The sequence below is a fragment of the Lissotriton vulgaris genome, chromosome 2_2, assembly GCF_964263255.1.
Source record: "Lissotriton vulgaris chromosome 2_2, aLisVul1.2, whole genome shotgun sequence".
In the NCBI taxonomy this organism is placed as follows: Eukaryota; Metazoa; Chordata; class Amphibia; order Caudata; family Salamandridae; genus Lissotriton; species Lissotriton vulgaris.
Window position 1 is genome coordinate 73,392,470 of NC_141688.1, and position 24,649 is coordinate 73,417,118.

At 56.1% G+C, this 24,649-nt stretch overlaps 1 protein-coding gene across 2 annotated transcripts in view; it reads left to right on the forward strand.

Moving 5' to 3' along the window:
• SNUPN (snurportin 1) overlaps positions 1-24,649 on the forward strand; it is a 265,706-nt gene that overhangs the window by 145,291 nt on the left and 95,766 nt on the right. For both annotated transcript variants that reach the window (XM_086959302.1, XM_086959303.1), the window contains exon 7: positions 7,405-7,482. In XM_086959302.1, the coding sequence (XP_086815428.1) occupies positions 7,405-7,482 (78 nt within the window). The remainder of the gene's footprint in view (positions 1-7,404; positions 7,483-24,649) is intronic.

Genomic DNA, 24,649 nt, shown 5'->3' on the forward strand with positions numbered 1-24,649 from the left:
GGTATAGCTTGTGTCCAATGACACAGTGAGCAAGGGACCCACGTCTGGGCATACCTATCTCACTTTGGGTGTCAACTGCAACAACCACAAGGTGATGGTTGGAATGCTTGAATTAATCTGCCACTGACAATCACTCTGACCTCTTCCCAGTCTATCGTTTTTCACCCCACATGCCACTTGAGTTTGGACCCAGCCATATGCAAACCAGCCTTGACCCTGCTCCTCATAGGAACAGTCCAGCCCAAACTGCCAAGTCAGTTCCTCCCTGAACCGGAATGCGAGCAACCAAGGACCGTTTTTGTCCTGATAAGAGCTCACCGTACAGCTTGAGTCTAGTGGCACAGTGAGCATGGGACACATGTCAGGTGGGCATACCAGTTGCACCTAGAGCGTCAGCTGCAACTACAACAAGGTGATGGCCATGCCTGGTCCTTCCTAAACCAGAATACAAGCAGCTTAGGACCGGGTTAGCCCGTATCATTCCATCCATCACTTTTTGTTGGATGGGACATGGGTCCCATGCACACTGTTACTAAAACCAAGCTATACCTGGCTGAGGAGCCCATAACCAGGGCGAAACCAGCCCTGGTTTGCTTGTGTTCTGGTACAGGGAGAACCTGGCTTGGCACTTTTGGGCGAAACCAGCCCTGGTTTGCTTGTGTTCTGGTACAGGGAGAACCTGGCTTGGCACTTTGGGCTAGACTGTTGCCATTGGAGCAGGGTTAAGTCTGATTTGCATATATTAGAGTCCAACCCGGCATGATGTGCAAGATAATGATGGATTGAGATGCAGCCGGGAATATTTACCAGGGCCTGAGATTAATTTCAAGTATTACTACCATCACTTTTTGTATACATCAATATGTCATGCTAAGTGGGACAGGTATGCCAGACTTAGGGCCCCATGCAAGTTGTGTTACTGGAACCAAGCTATACCCTGCTGATAAGCCCATAGCAAGGGTGATACCGGTCCTGGGTTGCCCTTGTTCTGATTCAGAAAGGAGCTGGCTTGGCAGGTCAGGCTGGGTGGTTCTCATTGGTGCAGGGTCAATACTGATTTGTATATAGCTGGGTCCAAACTGGGGTGGCCTGCTGTTCAAAATAACGATGGCTTGGAATGCGGCCCGAGGAGTTACCAGTGACTGAGAATAACACTAACATTCCTTCACATTTTGTATATTTTACCTCAACCATGACCATAAAGTTAACTTAAACTAAGCAACTCTAAAGGTTTTCCATACACATAGAAGGTATTAAAGATTATGACCTCAAACTGAATTTTTTAGTTTCAATGAGAAATCCCTCACTTTCAGAGCTTTCTTCTTGCAGGAAGTATGTGTGTATTCAGCTCTATTCTTGCCCCCTTCATATTTCTACACTTTCAAAAGCCCACAATGTAGAAAAACGGCTCTTTAAATAGTGGACCAAAACAAGTTCTCCTGTGTTAAAAGTCCAGGCAACCCTTATTGGTTTACAGAGGCAAAATTCGAACACAATGCTTCCTTTTGCGATAGTGGGGTGAGCAGTTTAGGCTTATCCGTGGGTAGTGCTAAGCATTTGCTGTACTCTGAGGCAATAAATGAGCCACACACTCAAGCATAAATCCGAGACCAATTTAGAAAAATAATTTGTGTTTTTATATAAATTCTGATACCAAGAACTTCGTGTCAGGTAAATACTTTTTCAAATATTGAATTTCACAGGTAAGTAAACCGTTCACTTAAATGCGTCTTTACACGGCAATGCTTCCCTGTGGGACGAAAGGCATATGTTGCAGAGAGTTATTTACAGTCTGTTTTTGGGGGTCTTGTTCGGGACTTAAGGTTGTAGGGGGTCATGGTCCACAGTACCACCAGCAGTTACTAGTTACCTGCCTGGGGGTGTCCAGGTGCAAAGGTGCTGGTCGGGTTGGTAGCTTTGCGCGGTAGGGCAGTGGAAAGAAGGGGAGCTGCCTGGAAACAGGCTGAAGAGGGGAACTTGGAGACAAGTCCTTGAGCTCCCAAATGGGGGTCTTGGGTCACACGGTCCTTTATACAAGGAGGCACTACCGGTTCGTCAGTACTCAAGTTAGGGCGCTTAGGTGCAGAGTGAAAATGTCGGCTGGGGTCTGTGCCTCTTAGGGCCTTACAGTTGTCTCTCGCCAGTTGAGGGTACAAAAATCAGGACTGCTAGGCAAATCTGGAAGTGGGTCTCTGCGGTGTTGAAGCCCCTCGGCGGCTGCTTAATCTCTGTGCTGTTTGAGTCCCAACTGGACTCAAACGTGCCTAGGATGCTAAAATGGGTCCAGTGCTCCGGTTATTTGTCCTGTGTGGCTCTGATTGCTCATGGTGTCCTCTCACTCAGTGAGAGGACAAATCAGACCTTCAGGAGCACAGATACCTCTTCTGCGGAGCTGCTACTTTGGGCTGGGGAACAGCAACTTGGTTAACCAAACTTTGCTTGTTTGGGTTCTGCGGACTGCAGGGGAGTAGTTCCTCTACTCCAAAAGAGATTCCTGGCAATTTGCAAAGGGCTGGCAGTCTACTGGGGCCTTTGGTAGTTGCCCAGCTGCAGAACGAGTTACTTGGTCACGATTTTGAAGACTGGTGCAGGTAGGCAGGGTTTGGTGCCAAAGGTCCATAGCAATATTCAGTTCTCGTTGTCTAGCAACTCTTCTTTATCCTCCTCTTTTGGATCCGTTGAATCTAGCATCAGTGATGCCTCCTAAATACTCAATTTAATAGGATTAAGGGGGAGTGACTGGTAGTAGCCAATGGGCTACTTGCCGTTTATATTACCACTTCCTGTGGGAAGTGGGCATACCCTGTCCCAGTGAGCTTAATTCCGCCGAAACCAAGATGGTGGAATTCTAGGTTTTGTGTCCAATTAAAGTAGCCCACCTTAGGGGTGGAACAAGTCTGTAGGGGATGGTACATGCCTCCTGACTAGCTTATTTTTCCGCCGGTCCTCGTGCCAAATGGGTCTAGGGCAGGGGGTGGCATTTCCCCTATCTGGTTAAGCCTTGGGTCACATATCAAAGACTGCAGAGTCGCTTGAAGCCTTCTGCTCTGATATGCTAATTATTCAGAGATCCTGCTTGGAGGCGGTAACAACACCTGCAGCCGGAGCAGACATTGTTTCTGCACTCGGAAAGTGCGGACTCTAACCTGCAGGGGATCGGAAATCTGTTGTGGGGGGAAAGGCTGGTTTATACCAGTCTGCCAGTACATTAGTAGTTAGTAGGTTTTCAGGGGGCACCTCTAAGGTGCCCTTGGGTGCATGTATTAATAAATCCATCACTGGAGTCAATTTCCAAGAAACAACATGGACATCACAGGGGCATATCTGCAAATGCAGATATGTCCTCACATGTAATATAATGCACCCTGCCTTAGGGCTGTAAAGCCTGTTGTAGTGGTTACTTACTTATATTACATGCAGTGTTTGTTGGCATACCACACTAGAGGGATGCAATCCTGTGTCTTCACTTGTCTCTGCACCATGTCAATCAGTCTGCAATGGCAATTTGCATGATGGTTCTCGGGGGTCCCTTAGGGTGGCACAATGCATGTTGTAGCCCTAAGTTACCCTTTTTACCTCCTTGTCCTAAGTACCAGGGGTAATATTTACTAGGGACTTAAAAGCGGTGTTAAAGGTATTGCCAGTGGGGAGGGGAGGGCAATTGTACAGTTAATGGGAAAGAGACCCGGCACGGAGGACCTGGATAGCAGGTACCCTGTGTACTTCTGTCAAAATTGCATCAGATACCTGGCAAGAAGTGGGAGTGACCATGTCTAATAGGGGCACTTTCCTACACATACCTTTACTCCAGGCTTCAGAATAGAGTATCTACCAGAAAGAGAAATCCAGAAGTTATGTAACTTGTTCTTCTGATGGTGAAAATTGTGAATACTAAAGACTTTTAATTGAAGTGAGTGTTATCATGTACTGCATTTACCACAATGCATCTGGGCTCATTGTGTGCTGGTACGCCAGGCAGTGTGCTCCCTCACCCGTTTTTGATAGGCCCCTTGCTGAGCAATTGGGCTGACAAGATCTGGAATGCACCTGTGCTCTGGGTGGTACTAAACCTGAAAAAACTGAACAGCATTGCCTGCACCCACACATTTCACTTGTTACTCTCTACTGAAGAAGCACATCAGACCTGAAACACTTGTTTAGAGAGACACAGCATTGACTGCATAAAAAATGGTGAATACTAAATACTTTCAACTGAAGTGAGTGTTATCACATGCATTGCATTTACCACAATGCATGTGGGCTAATTGTGTGCTGTTATGACAGGCAATGTGTTTCCTCTTCCTTTAATGTCCAGAATGGCTAGGATAAAGGGAAGCATCTGTGAAGGACTCCGGTGTGACTTCGCATATTGATAGTGAACGTCAGTGATGTTAAGAGGTACAGCGTAGTCTGGAGGTGGATGACGGCTCTCTGAGGCGAGCCTGCATTCAACAGTCAGTTGTCTAGTTAGGGGAAGACTGGAACTTCTCACCTGCGAAGGTGTGCTGCAACCACAGACATAATTTTTGTGGACACCCTAAGACCACTAGTGAGGCCAAAGGCGAGCACAGAGATGTGAAAATGCTCCTGGTCCATCGTGATTCGTAGGTAGTGCCGGTGGGCCTGCAGAACAGGTACACACAATAGCTCCAAGAGCAAATCCCTAGTGTCCAGTCTGAAGCAGAAAGTAGGTTTGGCCGCATCACAACCTTTCTGAATTTCCTGAAATAGGCTAGCACAGGCCTTCTCTGGAACTATGGGAAGCACTTGAGCCATGGAGTCCCACAAGTCTTGAGAACAGCAGCCTAGAATGCTGCTTGGCCTTGGCAGAGAAGAGAGCTACACTCGGACGAGAAGACCCATTTCCCAAAGGTCTATATTCATTTGGTTTCCTTGTCAGAGATATTAGTCGAGAACGAATTTGGCTGAAGCTTACTGACCAGAGCTTGTACCACAAGGCTCTTGGGAGTAAGGTGTTGGATAAGAAAGTCTAGTCCGCCAAGATTGTTAGATGGCTCATAGCAACCTGCCAATTAACAGAGGGGCCTGGACAGAGCTTGGTCCACGTCATCAAAAGCATGTCCGTAAGTAGCTCATTAAAAGGCAAAAGGGGCTCAGAATTGGTTTGGCCAGATTTGAGCACCTCAGTCAAAACATTGGTCTTGACATCCTGGGTAGGAAGATGAAAATCCAGAACTTATACCGCCCTCCTCACAACCATGGTGAAGGATGTTCTCCCCTTCATTGCCGTGCCCCAGGGATGACACCAGTTCACTGTTGGGAGGTATCTAGCCCACTAGCGTCCTGGCGGCCCTTATATCAAGAATCACAGCATTATAAACGCCATTGTCCAACTACCTACCAAATAATTTGTGTAGTACATGAGCCTTTCCAGGAGGCAAGGGCCAGAAGGTCTGGGTCTGAGCAGGGTCTGGGTCTGGGTCTTTCCAGGGTCTGAGCCAGAAGGGTGGGTAAGTGGCTGTGGTGTAGTCAAAGCAGCTAATGGGCTCAGTTGAGGTGGGGCGCCGCCGTCTCTGCTTCGGCCATCGCAATGCGTTGCTATAGTTTTCTGTTGTTGGTGGGGCATGTTCTGGTGTGGCTCGTGGTGTTGGGTTTTGGGGTCAGCCTGAAACTAATACAGAGGGCCTAGCTGGTGCTGAAGGCAAACCCAACAGCCAAAGTCCTGTGGGGGGCCCACAGCTCCTAAAGGTGCTGCAGACATGTCAGTGGGAGCTAGCAACTTGCAAAAAAGCTGCAGCGTGGCTTTACGGAAGTCTTCAATTTGCTGCAGTGTCGTAGATGGCCCCGGAAATTCAGGGTGGCGTTGGACATGTCAGAATCAGCTCAGAAGTGGAACAACTTCGGGAACGAGAACTGGAGGCACATTGACACCCTTGTGTCTTCACAGAAAATCAAGAGTCGCAGGACAAGGCAGAGTCCTGCTTGGTAGTCTTGTGGGTTTTTTTTGAGGTGGGAGGGGCGGGGAGGTATTTTGTCTTACCCAAGGATTTGGACCTCTGTGATGATTTATCTCAGCACCAGTCTCTAGAGCAGGCTCTGGACCTTCATTGGTAATGACATGGAGTATTGCGGTCCTTTACCAGGACCTTCTTTACATCCTAATCCCAGGTAGCCTTTGAGTGCACCAAGGCACAGTCACAGCAGGTCTTGGGAGTTGTGGTTTTCCCACAGGCATACGTGTGGGTCAATCACAGACATTTATTTGTAACTTTCTCCACACGGTTTGAATCCTGTAGATTTGGGAGGTGATATAGTGCCTTGCACACTGTAGAATTGGTTTGAAAAAAAGTTTAAAGACAGTCTCAAAGAGACATGGGGTAGCTCAGGATCTGTGTTCGTTGACGCAAAAAGAAAGGAACTGATGTCCCTTGCGCATGGGTGGTGCCTATATAGGCCATCACACATTACATCAGGTGCAGAATGACGTTGACGCAGAGTCGGAGCTGCTACTTAATGGTACTGCTGAAGATTTACCGTACCTAAGTCTGACCCCTTGGGGGATAGTTAAAAGGTGAGGAATCTGCAGTTTTAAGTCTCGATCTAAAATATATGTTAGGTAGTACCAGTGAAAGCTGCTGAGAATCTTGGTGAACTGATGCCCTGTCGTTATGGAATGTCAGTAGCAAAGTTAGGCAATACAGATGTGCTTATAACGCCAGCAGTTCTGCCAGTAACAGTAGCACTAACTTGGAGTGACTGTGCTTAGTCGAAACACAACTTCATGAACAAGATGGGCTTAGTTCTATCACAGATGCCTAATCACAGACCACACCAAGGATGCCCACCCGCAAAACACCTTTGCAGTCCGGCCATGTTCATACTCGTAATGTATACCTATTCAAATCATGGGAAGTCTGTTTGCAATCACTTTAACTAACTAAATAACTTTTCTGCCTACCTGTGGCTAGAGGTTCTTGCAGCATGTTGACATTTCTGCTTAGAGCCTGTCTTAAGTTTTCTAACCGTTTGTGCAGCTTACTAAACAGGAATTTCTTTGAGGGTGGTGTCTATGGGCCTGAGAGCACTATAGTTAGGTCTTGTGTGTTCTATGCCTACTGTGACTGATTGCCAGACCCTAGATGCTAGATGTTGCTGGGGGTTTTATGCACTCAGTGGGTCGATAATAGGCTCTCAAGCTCTCTCTTGGTTAGAAGTCGATGGTGCAAGTGTTCTTGATCCAACCATCCGTGAGGGTGGGGGGGGGTCTGATTGTCTTGAGTCATTGGTAGGTGGAACTGGTGTAAAGAATACACTGGTTGGTAGCAGTAAATGTAGCTGACTTTCTTATTCTAAGTGTGAAACAATCTGTTATGTCTTCTGTGAGTTTGCTTGTTTATTTTCTTTTTTTGAAACTAATTGGAGAGACTTCTCTCCACTTAACAGACGGATTTTCGCTTCTTCTGGATTGAGTCCAAAGTGCAAGAAGAAGAAGGCCTGGATGTGATAACCCGACTTAACCCGGTAAGACTCTTCAGTTGCTAGAAGCTTGCATAATGAGTTGAAAAAAATTACGTTTTTTAGTATATCTTAATACATTTTCAAATAGTGAGGAACTCAGCAGAATGGATTGAATGCTTCAACATAATTATTCCAGTTATCTATACATCATTGATAAGTAACTGCTGTATGCATCATAATGCTACATATCTATCAATCCATCAATCAATACAGGAACATTTATAAAGCGCACAACTACCTCAGGCGAGGTGTCCCGGCGCTAACGCAGCAAACTAGTGAGTGTAATGCCTGGACAGCTATTCCCCTTGCTTAAAGAGCCAGGTTTTCAGCTCCTTTCTGAAATCTTACTCCGATTTCAGCATGCGTAAGTAGAGAGGCAGGGCATTCCACAGCTTGGTGGTCCGAACCGAGAAACGCCTCCCCCTTGCCTTGCATTAGAAAAATGGGGGACAGCAAGGTAACACTGATAGTTGGATCTAAATGGCCACTCCTGGCGGTACAGGCTGAGCCGCTTCCTCAGGTAGCCGGGCCCTTACCCTGAATGACACAGAAAGGGAAAGTGAGTGCCTTGAATTCGATCCTCCTGGCTACCGGGAGCAAATGTAGTTGTTTATGGTGAGGGGAAATGTCCTGGCGCAGCGGGACCCTGCGCATTAGCCTTGCCTTCGCATTCTGCACCGTTCGCAACCTTTTGATAAAAAACTCTGGCATTTCCAGGTGAAGGCCATTGGCATAGTCAAGGTGAGAAGTCGCCTGGGCATGAACCGCAGTCCTCCGGCAGGAAGGCCAGTAATTTCCTGATAGCTCTCATCTTTCCGAAACAGGCAGACGAGACTTGCCGTGCTTGAGCCGAAAGGGCCAAGTCCCTATCCCATCTGACTCCAAGATTTTTAATCGAGTTTTTATGGACGGGAGGGGAGCAAGCTCCCCGGGCTACCATAGGCTGGAAAGGGGGAGGGGGATGTTTGGTTAAAAAAAAGACCTCCATCTCATCGGCATTCAATTATTTATTTATTTATTTATTTTTGGGGGGTGGGGGGGGGCCTTTATTTTAGCATTCAATAAAAATACAAGCATGGGCCTACAACCGCGGGGGCCGGCCGATAAACAAATTAAGACCGCTGATATCACAGTACAACACAGCTCATCAGCCGACAACCCAGAGGTCCGGCAGCGATTCAGGATAAAACTTGTATTAGAATGCACAACTGGGTTCCAGGATGAGACAGAGGTTCCATTTTATATTATATAAGAGAGGATCAGGTCCCATTCAATCAAAGAGAAGAATGCGGGGGACAGGACAGGGCAAGAGATAGGATATTCATGTAATAACCGCTATAATGGAGCATTGGCGCCAAAGCATATGGATCGGTACAAAAACGACAACACAATATACATTCAATGTTGCGCCAGTTCTCGAGGCCTGCCCGCCCAGGAATCCGGATATTATTAAAGCTATACTGATCCTTTAAGGAAAGAAAAAGAAGGAAAAGAAAGGCCATAGAAATAAAAAAAGGCAAAATAAAAAACCCTTTCCACCCCCCCACCCTGCACCCCTGCAAATGGCTACAGCCTGACCCCACTAGCAGCGTGCCTGTCGCCCCTAATAACTAAAACCCTAAAGGTAGGAAAAAGAATGGAGGAGAGCTTATCCGTTTGGGCTCCCAGCCCCTTTAGTCCCCCCGCCAGAAACAGACACCCCTATCACTAAAAGACAAACTTATGACAACACTATAAAAAAATTAGGGGGTACCGTGATACACCGCCCAGCCTCTTAGATGAAAAAGTTGCAGGTCAAACACTTGTGAAAGCCACTCCAACCCTTCCCGACCTAGTTGATCTTAACCTTGGCCCTTCCGAACAAGCACACGAACCCCTCCCCCAGCTAGACTCAAAAGCACACAAAGAAGTAATAAAGGAGAAGGGAGTCATCAAGAATCAATCCATGGCGACTTGTAGGCAGTGAGTCCACAAGAACTTCAGACACAGAAGAACTCTCCCTCCTAGATGAACAGTCCCAATGTATCCTGCACAGGAGTCGTAAAGTCACCAAGAAAGGAGAAGATGACCACAAAATGAATGGAAAGTCACAAACAAAAGTCTCCGGGATGGGAACTCCTTTCGATATCTCCAAAGTCGATAGTGGTGGAAGGTTCGGCAATGCAATGACCTCCTCGGGAACACCGTCTCCCAGACGGAGTCAAAATGGCCGCGGTTTGAATGGCTGCAGATTCCTGGTCCAACAGTAAGGCTGGGTCCGGTTCCACCAGGAGCGTCTCAGATAGGCGCGTGTCCAATTTGCTCAATAAGACATCTACATGTAAGCGAAACGCCCACATTTCTGCCAGTATTGACCTCAGCGATGGCTCATGCATCGTTCGATCCATAGTCTCATGTCCGATACCAATCACAATCACCTCCCCGGGTGAATCTGGCATCCACTGGGGGGACAAACAGGATCACGAACGTGCAGATGTGGAGGGTGACCGGTCATTATTCGCAGCCACGGTCAACCCGGTTAAGGCCGCAGGCCAGATACCCCGACCCACAGAACCCCGGCGGCCCAATACCGGGTCCGTGGGACGGGGATCCCCACCCGCAGCCAACAGCAAGCAGAACCGCTCCTCCATCGATGCTGAGCAATAGAAACGATCGCCGCCAAATTCGGGCTTAAACAAAGCCTCCACTCCGATTGACCGGACCCAGCTTGGGTCTCCCGGCCGATGTTGATGCACTGCAGCCCGGCTGTGAAAGTACTCGAGGCCCCGGCTTCACCGCTGGAGTAGGCCGCAAACTTCAACTCGATGGAACTTCGTCAAACAAGCCAATAAAAGTTTCCGGATTTCACCATCGGAGTGTGGAACAGTTCATGCACACAGAGATTAGGCCTAAAATCAGGATAACGTACAGGATATTGTGGCGGGTTATGGAGGTCGGCTGAGCCGGGATCCTAAGCAGCCATCTTGTTTGCTGACGTAGCTCCTCCATCGGCATTCAATTGTAAGCAGTTTTAGTTCATCCATCCTGCTATTTCTTTTAGGCAGTCTTTAAAAGAAGCAAAAGCTGCGGTAGAAGAATTGGCCAGGGCCAAACATATGGCTACCCAACTTAAAATATACAAACTTGGGAATAGGGAGGGTACATTGCTTGCCTGGCTGGAAAAAAAGAAGCAGGCCGAGTGGTGGGTCCCCCGGTTATGCATAAACAGCACCCATATTCTGTCAGACCCGCAAGTGATTGCAGAATCCTTTGCCGATCATTATGAGCAGATATATACCCCAACAGTCACTACTATAGCAGAAGACTTGCATCAATTACTGGTGGATATACCTCTGCCAACCTTATCCACCATCGACAGAGACTTGCTGGAAGGGGACATCACCAATGAAGAAATCTGTTCAGCAATTAGCAATATATAATCTGGGAAGGCAATGGGGCCTAATGGTGTCCCTATCGAATTCCTTAAATGAACAGCACCTCAGGAGAAATGAGCAGTGAGAAGGGGTTCCTACTGGAGGACCTTAGAATGGCCTCAATCATAGTAATCCATAAGAAAGGAAGACCTGCTGATAGCTGCGGGTCCTACTGGCCAATCTCCTTAATAAATGCGGAGGCCAAATCCTAGCAAAAATACTAGTCTCCCAACTAGCCCCTATCATTACTTCAATAGTACGCGCCGACCAATCCGACTTTACGCCCAGCCGAAACACAGCTTTAAATATCTGCAGACTCCAGAACGTATTAGGGCGGAAACGTATAATCACAAAAGATACAGTAATACTTTCTTTAGACTCCAAAATGGCGTTCGACACAACAGAGTAGCCATACCTTTTTGAGGTGCGGCTTCAATTGGGTTTCGGCCTGATATTCCTTGAGTGGGTTAAGCTTCTGTACACGGACCTAAAGGGTTGAATTAAGGTAAATAAGCACACATCAAGAATATTCTCACTGAAGGGGTGTACTAGACAGAGGTGACCCCTGTCGCCATTGATTTTCTCTCTGATGCTTGAACCTCTGGAGACTTTGGTCAGAGGAGACAGACTACTTAGAGGGCTGAAATGGGCAGAGGGACAGATATTTTGCTTTATTTCGCGTCACCAGCAAAATCAATACATAGAATTCTCGCAAATACTGGGGCTCTTCTATTAACTGGTAACTGGTACATATCAGTGTTCTACACAATCCATGGGCGGAAACCAAGACTCCCGCAGAGCTGCAAGGTTAAAATAGCGGAGGAGGGTTTCCGCTACCTTGGTATCTTCATAACCCCGAATCCAAATCTTTTATATTAAAAATCTTGAGGCTTCCTTGAGTAGATTGCGAAATTATGTGACCCTGGAAGACACTGCCTCTTTATCTGTTAGGACAAGTGGCCCTCTTTTTAAAATGCTGGCACTCCCCCATTTCTTATATATCCTCCAGAATAGCCCCCTTAAAGTCTCGAGTCTTACTTAAAAAACATAGACAATAAATTCAGGACACTGATATGGGATGGCAAGACACCTCGTATAGCGATGCACTCCCCGATATGCGCCTTTACTATTGGCCATCGCAGCTAGTGGTTGTTAATCACTGGGTGTACCATCCCAAGACAGAACCTGCTTATCAATTAGACAGATACCAGATGGGGAGGGAGGGGTAGAATGAGGCTCTATATTCTAAAGCTAAGAAAAGCCGTTATTTTGACCCCTCTACCCTAACCATTTACGCCTGGCGCCAGGCCAATTATAAACTCGGCCTGCAGGATATCCTGACCCCACCCATTCCATTATGGTCCACCCAGAGACTAGGATGCTGGGTAACCAACCCCGATTTAACAGATGGGACACCATTGGTATCTCTAGCGTAGGTGACCTACGGAAAAAGGGGAAAAAATGTAATTCTCTGAACTGCAAAAAGAATACTATTTGCACCAGAGGGAAGTGTTTTGATACCTTTAAACCCGCCACACCCTGACTGCCGCAATTTCCACACCAGGGGAGATACCGAAGGCGTCCCCTTTAGAAGATCAATTACTGTCAGCACCCTTAGGGAAAAAAGCCATATCGTTGACATATAGGAAAATGAGCAACCATTTAGCTCTCCCACTCCGTCTCTGAGAAAAATGGCAAGCTAAACTAGGGCCACTTAAGGATGAGTAATGGCGAACTGCACTAATGTCCTCACGTGAAGCGGCTATCCCACTAAAACTCTGCCTTATCCAACTCAAGATTTTACATGGAACTTACTTAACCAGGATCACTCTCAACATGATTAGGCATAGAGAAGATCCACTTTGCCTCCGACGCTGCTCGGAAGAGTCCACATTCTATCATATACTATGGAAATGCCCTAGCGCAGCGCCACTCTGGGGGAAAGCTATATGACACCTACAAATGGCTATAGGTAAAGATATCCAATTAACACCAAAATTGGGACTTCTCAACATATGGGACGCAACAGATCTCATCACAATGGAACAACAATGGGACACCTTGGGGTACACAATGGTCAAATGCAGCATTGCAATGCACTGGGGTGCCGTGGAGGTGCCATACTCGAGAGATGGGCTAAAGAAATGCACAAATGCATGATCTCAGAGAAAAAAGTGTTTTAATAAAGGGTGTCCCAAAAAAGGGGATAAAACTTGGGGAAAATGGAATACTTATCAAGGAGAGATATGTATGAGATATGTATCTCCCCAAGTACTGAAATGGTGCTGAAAGAAAGACGAGCAAATGGACACATGATCATACATGCCTCGGAGGGACCCCTCAGTGAAACATCCCTGGTATTTTGTGCATAACTGTGTTATTTGTTTAGAAGCCAATATGACCTGTATTGTTCACTACAAAGTTAATAAAAAAAAGTTTTTAAAAAAAAGCTGCGGTAGTGTGATGTTTGAAGGAGACCACCAGATGGGTGTAATCCACTTATGAAGCCACCATGACCCCTCTCCTAGAAATTAGGGCTGCCAGTGGAGCCATGTAAATATTAAAAAGCAGCGGGTTTAAGGCAGAGCCATGGGGCACTCCGCATCTTAATGCTTTAACGGAGGAAATGTACAGGCGAATAAAACCTTGCAGGTCACTAAGATAAGAGGAAATACACTCAAATGCAGTCCCTGTACTCTTATCTGTTTCCAGCAATATTATGTGTGACACCGTATTGAATGCAGCTGAAAGTTCTCATAACTCACGCATATAGAACACGTTAGGACCGCATTGCCCAGCGTCATATTTAGTGATTTATGGACATATTAACTGCACAATAACAATGGGCTCTCAATACAGAGGTCGATCTGAGTACCTGGTGGTGTGTTTTATTTAATGCTTAACAGCTTATGCCAAAACCAGCCTTAGAAGCATTTAGATCAGAGCTTTCCAAACTGTGTGTCCTGACACAGTACTGAGTCGCCTGCAAATGGTTAGTGTGTCGCGGACATAACTGCTGCTAATTAAGAGGCATTCCTAGACACTGCTCTATGGGGCAGGGCGATTCACAACAAAGCCTCATTAACAAGTAAATGGTCTATTAAAGACCTGTGAAGTGCTCGGGTGCGGCTGTGTGTGGGCTGTCTGTGTGCCGGAGAAGGTGAGGTGCCGGAGAAGGTGAGGTGACGGAGGGAGGGTGACGGAGGGAGGGTGACGGAGGGAGGGTGACGGAGGGAGGGTGACGGAGGGAGGGTGAAGGAGGGAGGGTGACGGAGGGAGGGTGACGGAGGGATGGGTGACGGAGGGATGGGTGACGGAGGGATTGGTGACGGAGGGATGGGTGACGGAGGGATGGGTGACGGAGGGATGGGTGACGGAGGGATGGGTGACGGAGGGATGGGTGACGGAGGGAGGGGTGACGGAGGGAGGGGTGACGGAGGGAGGGGTGACGGAGGGAGGGGTGACGGAGGGAGGGTGACGGAGGGAGGGTGACGGAGGGAGGGTGACGGAGGGAGGGTGACGGAGGGAGGGTGACGGAGGGAGGGAGACGGAGGGAGGGAGACGGAGGGAGGGAGACGGAGGGAGGGAGACGGAGGGAGGGAGACGGAGGGAGGGAGACGGAAGGAGGGAGACGGAGGGAGGGAGACAGAGGGAGGGAGACAGAGGGAGGGAGACAGAGGGAGGGAGACAGAGGGAGGGAGGGAGGCAGACAGACCGAGGGAGATGGTGGCAGACAGGCCGAGGGAGGACGACGACAGAGGAAGGGAGGCAGAGGGTGACAGAGGGTGACAGAGGGTGACAGAGGGCGACAGAGGGCGACAGAGGGCGACAGAGGGAGGCGGAGGGCGACAGAGGGAGGCGGAGGGCGACAGAGGGAGGCGGAGGGCGACAGAGGGAGGCGGAGGGCGGCAGAGGGCGGCAGAGGGAGAGAGAGGCAGAGGGAGACCGACAAACAGGCAGAGGGAGGGAGACAGACAGGCAGAGGGAGAGAGAGGCAGAGGGAGAGAGAGGCAGAGGGAGAGAGAGGCAGAGGGAGACAGACCGAGGGCGGGAGACAGATGGAGACAGGCAGAGGGAGGGAGGGAAACAGAGGGAGACAGGCAGAGGGAGGGAGGGAAACAGAGGGAGACAGGCAGAGGGGGGGGAGACAGAGGGGGGGGGAGACAGAGGGAGGGAGGGAGACCGAGGGATACTGTCTGTCTCTCTGCCTGTCTCTCTCTCTGCCTGTCTCCCTCGGTCTTCCTCCCTGTGTCTGTCTCCCTCCCTCTGTCTGTCTCTCTGCCTGAGGGAGACAGAGAGGGGGAAACCGTCAGAGAGAGAGGGAGACAGAGGGAGAGGGAGACCGAGGGATGGAGGGAGTCCGGGGTAGACAGAGGGAGGGAGAGGGAGACAGAGGGACGCAGGGAGACGGAGGGAGGTAGAGAGGAGGGCGAGAGATAGAGGAGGGCGAGAGATAGAGGAGGGCGAGAGATAGAGGAGGGCGAGAGATAGAGGAGGGCGAGAGATAGAGGAGGGCGAGAGACAGGCGGGAGGGCGAGAGACAGGCGGGAGGGCGAGAGACAGGCGGGAGGGCGAGAGACAGGCGGGAGGGCGAGAGACAGGCGGGAGGGCGAGAGACAGGCGGGAGACAGAGAGACAGGCGGGAGACAGAGAGACAGGCGGGAGACAGAGAGACAGGCGGGAGACAGAGAGACAGGCGGGAGACAGAGAGACAGGCGGGAGACAGAGAGACAGGCGGGAGACAGAGAGACAGGCGGGAGACAGAGAGACAGGCGGGAGACAGAGAGACAGGCGGGAGACAGAGAGACAGGCGGGAGACAGAGAGACAGGCGGGAGACAGAGAGACAGGCGGGAGACAGAGAGACAGGCGGGAGACAGAGAGACAGGCGGGAGACAGAGAGACAGGCGGGAGACAGAGAGACAGGAGGGAGACAGAGAGACAGGCGGGAGACAGAGAGACAGGCGGGAGACAGAGAGACAGGCAGAGGGGGGAGACAGAGGGGGGAGACAGAGGGGGGGAGACAGCGGGAGGGAGGGAGGGAGGGAGGGAGACAGAGGGGGGAGACAGCGGGAGGGAGGGAGGGAGGGAGACCGAGGGATACTGTCTGTCTCCCTCCCTCTGTCTGTCTCTCTCTCTGCCTGTCTCCCTCGGTCTCCCTCCCTCTGTCTGTCTCCCTCCCTTTGTCTGTCTCTCTGCCTGAGGGAGACAGAGAGGAGGAAACCGTCGGAGAGAGAGGGAGAGGGAGACCGAGGGATGGAGGGAGTCCGGGGTAGACAGAGGGAGGGAGAGGGAGACAGAGGGACGCAGGGAGACGGAGGGAGGTAGAGAAGAGGGCGAGAGATAGAGGAGGGCGAGAGATAGAGGAGGGCGAGAGATAGAGGGAGACCGAGACAGGGGGAGACCGAGACAGGGGGAGACCGAGACAGAGACAGGGGAGACAGAGACAGAGACAGGGGAGACAGAGACAGAGACAGGGGAGACAGAGGCAGGGGGAGAGGGAGACAGAGACAGGGGGAGAGGGAGACAGAGACAGGGGGAGAGGGAGACAGAGACAGGGGGAGAGGGAGACAGAGACAGGGGGAGAGGGAGACAGAGACAGGGGGAGAGGGAGACAGAGACAGGGGGAGAGGGAGACAGAGACAGGGGGAGAGGGAGACAGAGACAGGGGGAGAGGGAGACAGAGACAGGGGGAGAGGGAGACAGAGACAGGGGGAGAGAGAGACAGAGACAGGGGGAGAGGGAGACAGAGACAGGGGGAGAGGGAGACGGGGGGAGAGGGAGACAGAGACAGGGGGAGAGGGAGACGGGGGAGAGGGAGACAGAGACAGGGGGAGAGGGAGACGGGGGAGAGGGAGACGGGGGAGAGGGAGACGGGGGAGAGGGAGACAGGGGGAGAGGGAGACGGGGGAGAGGGAGACGGGGGAGAGGGAGACGGGGGAGAGGGAGACGGGGGGAGAGGGAGACGGGGGGAGAGGGAGACGGGGGGAGAGGGAGACGGGGGGAGAGAGACGGGGGGGAGAGAGACGGGGGGAGGGAGACGGGGGAGAGGGAGACAGGCGGGAGACAGAGAGACAGGCGGGAGACAGAGACAGGCGGGAGACAGAGACAGGCGGGAGACAGAGAGACAGGCGGGAGACAGAGAGACAGGCGGGAGACAGAGAGACAGGCGGGAGACAGAGAGACAGGCGGGAGACAGAGAGACAGGCGGGAGACAGAGAGACAGGCGGGAGACAGAGAGACAGGCGGGAGACAGAGAGACAGGCGGGAGACAGAGAGACAGGCGGGAGACAGAGAGACAGGCGGGAGACAGAGAGACAGGCGGGAGACAGAGAGACAGGCGGGAGACAGAGAGACAGGCGGGAGACAGAGAGACAGGCGGGAGACAGAGAGACAGGCGGGAGACAGAGAGACAGGCGGGAGACAGAGAGACAGGCGGGAGACAGAGAGACAGGCGGGAGACAGAGAGACAGGCGGGAGACAGAGAGACAGGCGGGAGACAGAGAGACAGGCGGGAGACAGAGAGACAGGCGGGAGACAGAGAGACAGGCGGGAGACAGAGAGACAGGCGGGAGACAGAGAGACAGGCGGGAGACAGAGAGACAGGCGGGAGACAGAGAGACAGGCGGGAGACAGAGAGACAGGCGGGAGACAGAGAGACAGGCGGGAGACAGAGAGACAGGCGGGAGACAGAGAGACAGGCGGGAGACAGGGAGACAGGCGGGAGACGGAGAGACAGGCGGGAGACGGGGAGACAGGGAGACGGGGGGAGAGGGAGACTGGGGGAGAGGGAGACGGGGGAGAGGGAGATGGGGGAGAGGGAGACGGGGGAGAGGGAGACGGGGGGAGAGGGAGACTGGGGGAGAGGGAGACGGGGGGAGAGGGAGACGGGGGGGAGAGGGAGACGGGGGGAGAGGGAGACGGGGGGAGAGGGAGACGGGGGAGAGGGAGACGGGGGGAGAGGGGAGACGGGGGAGAGGAGACGGGGGGAGAGGGAGACGGGGGGAGAGGGAGACGGGGGAGGAGGTGAGGACTGGGGGAGAGGGAGACTGGGGGGAGAGGGAGACGGGGGAGAGGGAGACGGGGGGAGAGGGAGACGGGGGGAGAGGGAGACGGGGGGAGAGGGAGACGGGGGGAGAGGGAGACGGGGGGAGAGGGAGACGGGGGGAGAGGGAGACGGGGGGAGAGGGAGACGGGGGGAGAGGGAGACGGGGGAGAGGGAGACGGGGGAGAGGGAGACGGGGGGAGAGGGAGACGGGGGGAGAGGGAGACAGGGTGAGAGGGAGAGGGAGACAGGGGGAGAGGGAGAGGGAGACAGGGGGAGAGGGAGACAGGGGAGGGGGAGACTGGGGGGGGAGACTGGGGAGGGAGACTGGGGAGAGGGAGACGGGGGAGAGGGAGACGGGGGAGAGGGAGACGGGGAGAGGGAGACGGGGAGAGGAGACGGGGGAGAGGGAGACTGGGGGAGAGGGAGACTGGGGGAGAGGGAGACTGGGGGAGAGGGAGACGGGGGGAGAGGGAGACAGGGTGAGAGGGAGAGGGAGACAGGGGGAGAGGGAGAGGGAGACAGGGGGAGAGGGAGACAGGGGGAGGGGGAGACTGGGGGAGAGGGAGACTGGGAGAGGGAGACGGGGGAGAGGGAGACGGGGGAGAGGGAGACGGGGGAGAGGGAGACGGGGGAGAGGGAGACGGGGGAGAGGGAGACTGGGGGAGAGGGAGACTGGGGGAGAGGGAGACTGGGGGAGAGGGAGACGGGGGGAGAGGGAGACAGGGTGAGAGGGAGAGGGAGACAGGGGGAGAGGGAGAGGGAGACAGGGGAGAGGGAGAGGGAGACAGGGGGAGAGGGAGAGGGAGACAGGGGGAGAGGGAGAGGGAGACAGGGGGAGAGGGAGACAGGGGGAGGGGGAGACAGGGGGAGGGGGGAGACTGGGGAGAGGGAGACGGGGGAGAGGGAGACGGGGGGAGAGGGAGACAGGGTGAGAGGGAGAGGGAGACAGGGGGAGAGGGGAGAGGGAGAGGGGAGAGGGAGAGGGAGACAGGGGGAGAGGGAGAGGGAGACAGGGGGAGAGGGAGACAGGGGGAGAGGGAGACAGGGGGAGGGGAGACAGGGGGAGGGGGACGACGGGAGGACGGGGGAGAGGGAGACGGGGGAGAGGGAGACTGGGGGAGAGGGAGACGGGGGAGAGGGAGACTGGGGGAGAGGGAGACGGGGGAGAGGGAGACGGGGGGAGAGGGAGACGGGGGGAGAGGGAGACGGGGGGAGAGGGAGACGGGGGGAGAGGGAGACGGGGGGAGAGGGAGACGGGGGGAGAGGGAGACGGGGGGAGAGGGAGACGGGGGGAGAGGGAGACGGGGGGAGAGGGAGACGGGGGAGAGGGAGACGGGGGAGAGGGAGACGGGGGGAGAGGGAGACGGGGGGAGAGGGAGACAGGGTGAGAGGGAGAGGGAGACAGGGGGAGAGGGAGAGGGAGACAGGGGGAGAGGGAGACAGGGGAGAGGGAGACAGGGGGAGGGGGAGACTGGGGGAGAGGGAGACTGGGGAGAGGGAGACGGGGGGAGAGGGAGACGGGGGAGAGGGAGACGGGGGAGAGGGAGACGGGGGAGAGGGAGACTGGGGGAGAGGGAGACTGGGGGAGAGGGAGACTGGGGGAGAGGGAGACTGGGGGAGAGGGAGACGGGGGGAGAGGGAGACAGGGTGAGAGGGAGAGGGAGACAGGGGGAGAGGGAGAGGGAGACAGGGGGAGAGGGAGACAGGGGGAGAGGGAGAGGGAGACAGGGGGAGAGGGAGAGGGAGACAGGGGAGAGGGAGACAGGGGGAGGGGGGGACAGGGGGAGGGGGAGACTGGGGGAGAGGGAGACTGGGGGAGAGGGAGACGGGGGGAGAGGGAGACAGGGTGAGAGGGAGAGGGAGACAGGGGGAGAGGGAGAGGGAGACAGGGGGAGAGGGAGAGGGAGACAGGGGGAGAGGGAGAGGGAGACAGGGGGAGAGGGAGAGGGAGACAGGGGGAGAGGGAGAGGGAGACAGGGGGAGAGGGAGACAGGGGGAGAGGGAGACAGGGGGAGGGGGAGACAGGGGGAGGGGGAGAGGGAGACTGGGGGAGAGGGAGACGGGGGGAGAGGGAGACGGGGGGAGAGGGAGACGGGGGAGAGGGAGATGGGGGAGAGGGAGACGGGGGAGAGGGAGACGGGGGGAGAGGGAGACTGGGGGAGAGGGAGACGGGGGAGAGGGAGATGGGGGAGAGGGAGACGGGGGAGAGGGAGACGGGGGGAGAGGGAGACTGGGGGAGAGGGAGACGGGGGGAGAGGGAGACGGGGGAGAGGGAGACGGGGGGAGAGGGAGACGGGGGAGAGGGAGACGGGGGGAGAGGGAGACGGGGGAGAGGGAGACGGGGGGAGAGGGAGACGGGGGGAGAGGGAGACGGGGGGAGAGGGAGACGGGGGAGAGGGAGACTGGGGGAGAGGGAGACGGGGGAGAGGGAGACGGGGGGAGAGGGAGACGGGGGAGAGGGAGACGGGGGGAGAGGGAGACGGGGGAGAGGGAGACGGGGGGAGAGGGAGACGGGGGGAGAGGGAGACGGGGGGAGAGGGAGACGGGGGGAGAGGGAGACGGGGGGAGAGGGAGACAGGGGGAGAGGGAGACAGGGGGAGAGGGAGACAGGGGGAGAGGGAGACAGGGGGAGAGGGAGACTGGGGGAGAGGGAGACTGGGGAGAGGGAGACTGGGGAGAGGGAGACGGGGGGAGAGGGAGACGGGGGAGAGGGAGACGGGGGAGAGGGAGACGGGGGAGAGGGAGACGGGGGAGAGGGAGACGGGGGAGAGGGAGACGGGGGGAGAGGGAGACAGGGTGAGAGGGAGAGGGAGACAGGGGGAGAGGGAGAGGGAGACAGGGGGAGAGGGAGAGGGAGACAGGGGGAGAGGGAGAGGGAGACAGGGGGAGAGGGAGAGGGAGACAGGGGGAGAGGGAGACAGGGGGAGAGGGAGACAGGGGGAGGGGGAGACAGGGGGAGGGGGAGACTGGGGGAGAGGGAGACAGGGGGAGGGGGAGACTGGGGAGAGGGAGACGGGGGGAGAGGGAGACGGGGGGAGAGGGAGACAGGGGGAGAGGGAGAGGGAGACAGGGGAGAGGGGAGAGGGAGACAGGGGGAGAGGGAGACAGGGGGAGGGGGAGACAGGGGGAGGGGGAGAGGGAGACAGGGGGAGAGGGAGACGGGGGGAGAGGGAGACGGGGGGAGAGGGAGACGGGGGGAGAGGGAGACGGGGGAGAGGGAGACGGGGGGAGAGGGAGACGGGGGGAGAGGGAGACGGGGGGAGAGGGAGACGGGGGAGAGGGAGACGGGGGGAGAGGGAGACGGGGGGAGAGGGAGACGGGGGAGAGGGAGACGGGGGGAGAGGGAGACGGGGGGAGAGGGAGACGGGGGGAGAGGGAGACGGGGGGAGAGGGAGACAGGGTGAGAGGGAGAGGGAGAGGGAGACAGGGGGAGAGGGAGAGGGAGACAGGGGGAGAGGGAGACAGGGGGAGAGGGAGACAGGGGGAGGGGGAGACAGGGGGAGAGGGAGACAGGGGGAGAGGGAGACAGGGGGAGAGGGAGACAGGGGGAGAGGGAGACTGGGGGAGAGGGAGACTGGGGGAGAGGGAGACGGGGGAGAGGGGGGGAGAGGGAGACGGGGGAGAGGGAGACGGGGGAGAGGGAGACGGGGGGAGAGGGAGACGGGGGGAGAGGGAGACGGGGGAGAGGGAGACTGGGGGAGAGGGAGACTGGGGGAGAGGGAGACTGGGGGAGAGGGAGACGGGGGGAGAGGGAGACAGGGTGAGAGGGAGAGGGAGACAGGGGGAGAGGGAGAGGGAGACAGAGGGAGAGGGAGAGGGAGACAGGGGGAGAGGGAGAGGGAGACAGGGGGAGAGGGAGACAGGGGGAGAGGGAGACAGGGGGAGGGGGAGACTGGGGGAGAGGGAGACGGGGGGAGAGGGAGACAGGGTGAGAGGGAGAGGGAGACAGGGGGAGAGGGAGAGGGAGACAGGGGGAGAGGGAGAGGGAGACAGGGGGAGAGGGAGACAGGGGGAGAGGGAGACAGGGGGAGGGGGAGACAGGGGGAGGGGGAGACAGGGGGAGGGGGAGACAGGGGGAGGGGGAGACAGGGGGAGGGGGAGAGGGAGACTGGGGGAGAGGGAGACGGGGGGAGGGGGAGACGGGGGGAGAGGGAGACGGGGGGAGAGGGAGACGGGGGAGAGGGAGACTGGGGGAGAGGGAGACGGGGGAGAGGGAGACGGGGTGAGAGGGAGAGGGAGACGGGGGGAGAGGGAGAGGGAGACAGGGGAGAGGGAGACAGGGGGAGGGGGAGAGGGGGAGGGGGAGACAGGGGGAGAGGGAGACAGGGTGAGAGGGAGAGGGAGACAGGGGGAGAGGGAGAGGGAGACAGGGGGAGAGGGAGACAGGGGGAGGGGGAGAGGGAGACAGGGGGAGGGGGAGACAGGGGGAGAGGGAGACAGGGGGAGAGGGAGACAGGGGGAGAGGGAGACAGAGAGAGGGAGACGGAGAGAGGGAGACGGAGAGAGGGAGACGGAGAGAGGGAGACGGAGAGAGGGAGACGGAGAGAGGGAGACGGAGAGAGGGAGACGGAGAGAGGGAGAGAGGGAGACGGAGAGAGGGAGAGAGGGAGACAGGGGGAGAGGGAGACAGGGTGAGAGGGAGACAGGGGGAGGGGGAAAGGAAGACAGGGGGAGAGGGAGAGGGAGACAGGGGGAGAGGGAGACAGGGGGAGAGGGAGACAGGGGGAGAGGGAGACAGGGAGAGAGGGAGACAGGGAGAGAGGGAGAGAGGGAGACAGGGAGAGAGGGAGACAGGGAGAGAGGGAGACGGAGAGAGGGAGACAGGGGGAGAGGGAGACAGGGGGAGAGGGAGACAGGGGGAGAGAGAGGGAGACAGGGAGACGGAGAGAGGGAGACGGAGAGAGGGAGACGGAGACAGAGACAGGGGGAGAGGGAGACAGAGACAGAGACAGGGGGAGAGGGAGACAGAGACAGGGGGAGAGGGAGACAGAGACAGAGACAGGGGGAGAGGGAGACAGAGACAGGGGGAGAGGGAGACGGGGGGAGAGGGAGACAGAGACAGGGGGAGAGGGAGACGGGGGAGAGGGAGACGGGGGGAGAGGGAGACAGAGACAGGGGGAGAGGGAGACGGGGGAGAGGGAGACGGGGGAGAGGGAGACAGACAGGGGGAGAGGGAGACAGACAGGGGGAGAGGGAGACGGGGGAGAGGGAGACGGGGGGAGAGGGAGACGGGGGAGAGGGAGACGGGGGGAGAGGGAGACGGGGGGAGAGAGACGGGGGGAGAGAGACGGGGGGAGGGAGACGGGGGAGAGGGAGACAGGCGGGAGACAGAGAGACAGGCGGGAGACAGAGACAGGCGGGAGACAGAGACAGGCGGGAGACAGAGACAGGCGGGAGACAGAGAGACAGGCGGGAGACAGAGAGACAGGCGGGAGACAGAGAGACAGGCGGGAGACAGAGAGACAGGCGGGAGACAGAGAGACAGGCGGGAGACAGAGAGACAGGCGGGAGACAGAGAGACAGGCGGGAGACAGAGAGACAGGCGGGAGACAGAGAGACAGGCGGGAGACAGAGAGACAGGCGGGAGACAGAGAGACAGGCGGGAGACAGAGAGACAGGCGGGAGACAGAGAGACAGGCGGGAGACAGAGAGACAGGCGGGAGACAGAGAGACAGGCGGGAGACAGAGAGACAGGCGGGAGACAGAGAGACAGGCGGGAGACAGAGAGACAGGCGGGAGACAGAGAGACAGGCGGGAGACAGAGAGACAGGCGGGAGACAGAGAGACAGGCGGGAGACAGAGAGACAGGCGGGAGACAGAGAGACAGGCGGGAGACAGAGAGACAGGCGGGAGACAGAGAGACAGGCGGGAGACAGAGAGACAGGCGGGAGACAGAGAGACAGGCGGGAGACAGAGAGACAGGCGGGAGACAGAGAGACAGGCGGGAGACAGAGAGACAGGCGGGAGACAGAGAGACAGGCGGGAGACAGAGAGACAGGCGGGAGACAGGGAGACAGGCGGGAGACGGGGAGACAGGGAGACGGGGGGAGAGGGAGACGGGGGAGAGGGAGACGGGGGGAGAGGGAGACGGGGGGAGAGGGAGACGGGGGAGAGGGAGACGGGGGAGAGGGAGACGGGGGAGAGGGAGACGGGGGGAGAGGGAGACGGGGGAGAGGGCGACGGGGGGAGAGGGAGACGGGGGAGAGGGAGACGGGGGAGAGGGAGACGGGGGGAGAGGGAGACGGGGGGAGAGGGAGACGGGGGAGAGGGAGACTGGGGGAGAGGGAGACGGGGGAGAGGGAGACGGGGGAGAGGGAGACGGGGGGAGAGGGAGACGGGGGGAGAGGGAGACGGGGGGAGAGGGAGACAGGGGGAGAGGGAGACTGGGGGAGAGGGAGACGGGGGAGAGGGAGACTGGGGGAGAGGGAGACAGGGTGAGAGGGAGAGGGAGACAGGGGGAGAGGGAGAGGGAGACAGGGGGAGAGGGAGAGGGAGACAGGGGGAGAGGGAGAGGGAGACAGGGGGAGAGGGAGAGGGAGACAGGGGGAGAGGGAGACAGGGGGAGAGGGAGACAGGGGGAGGGGGAGACTGGGGGAGAGGGAGACGGGGGGAGAGGGAGACAGGGTGAGAGGGAGAGGGAGACAGGGGGAGAGGGAGAGGGAGACAGGGGGAGAGGGAGAGGGAGACAGGGGGAGAGGGAGACAGGGGGAG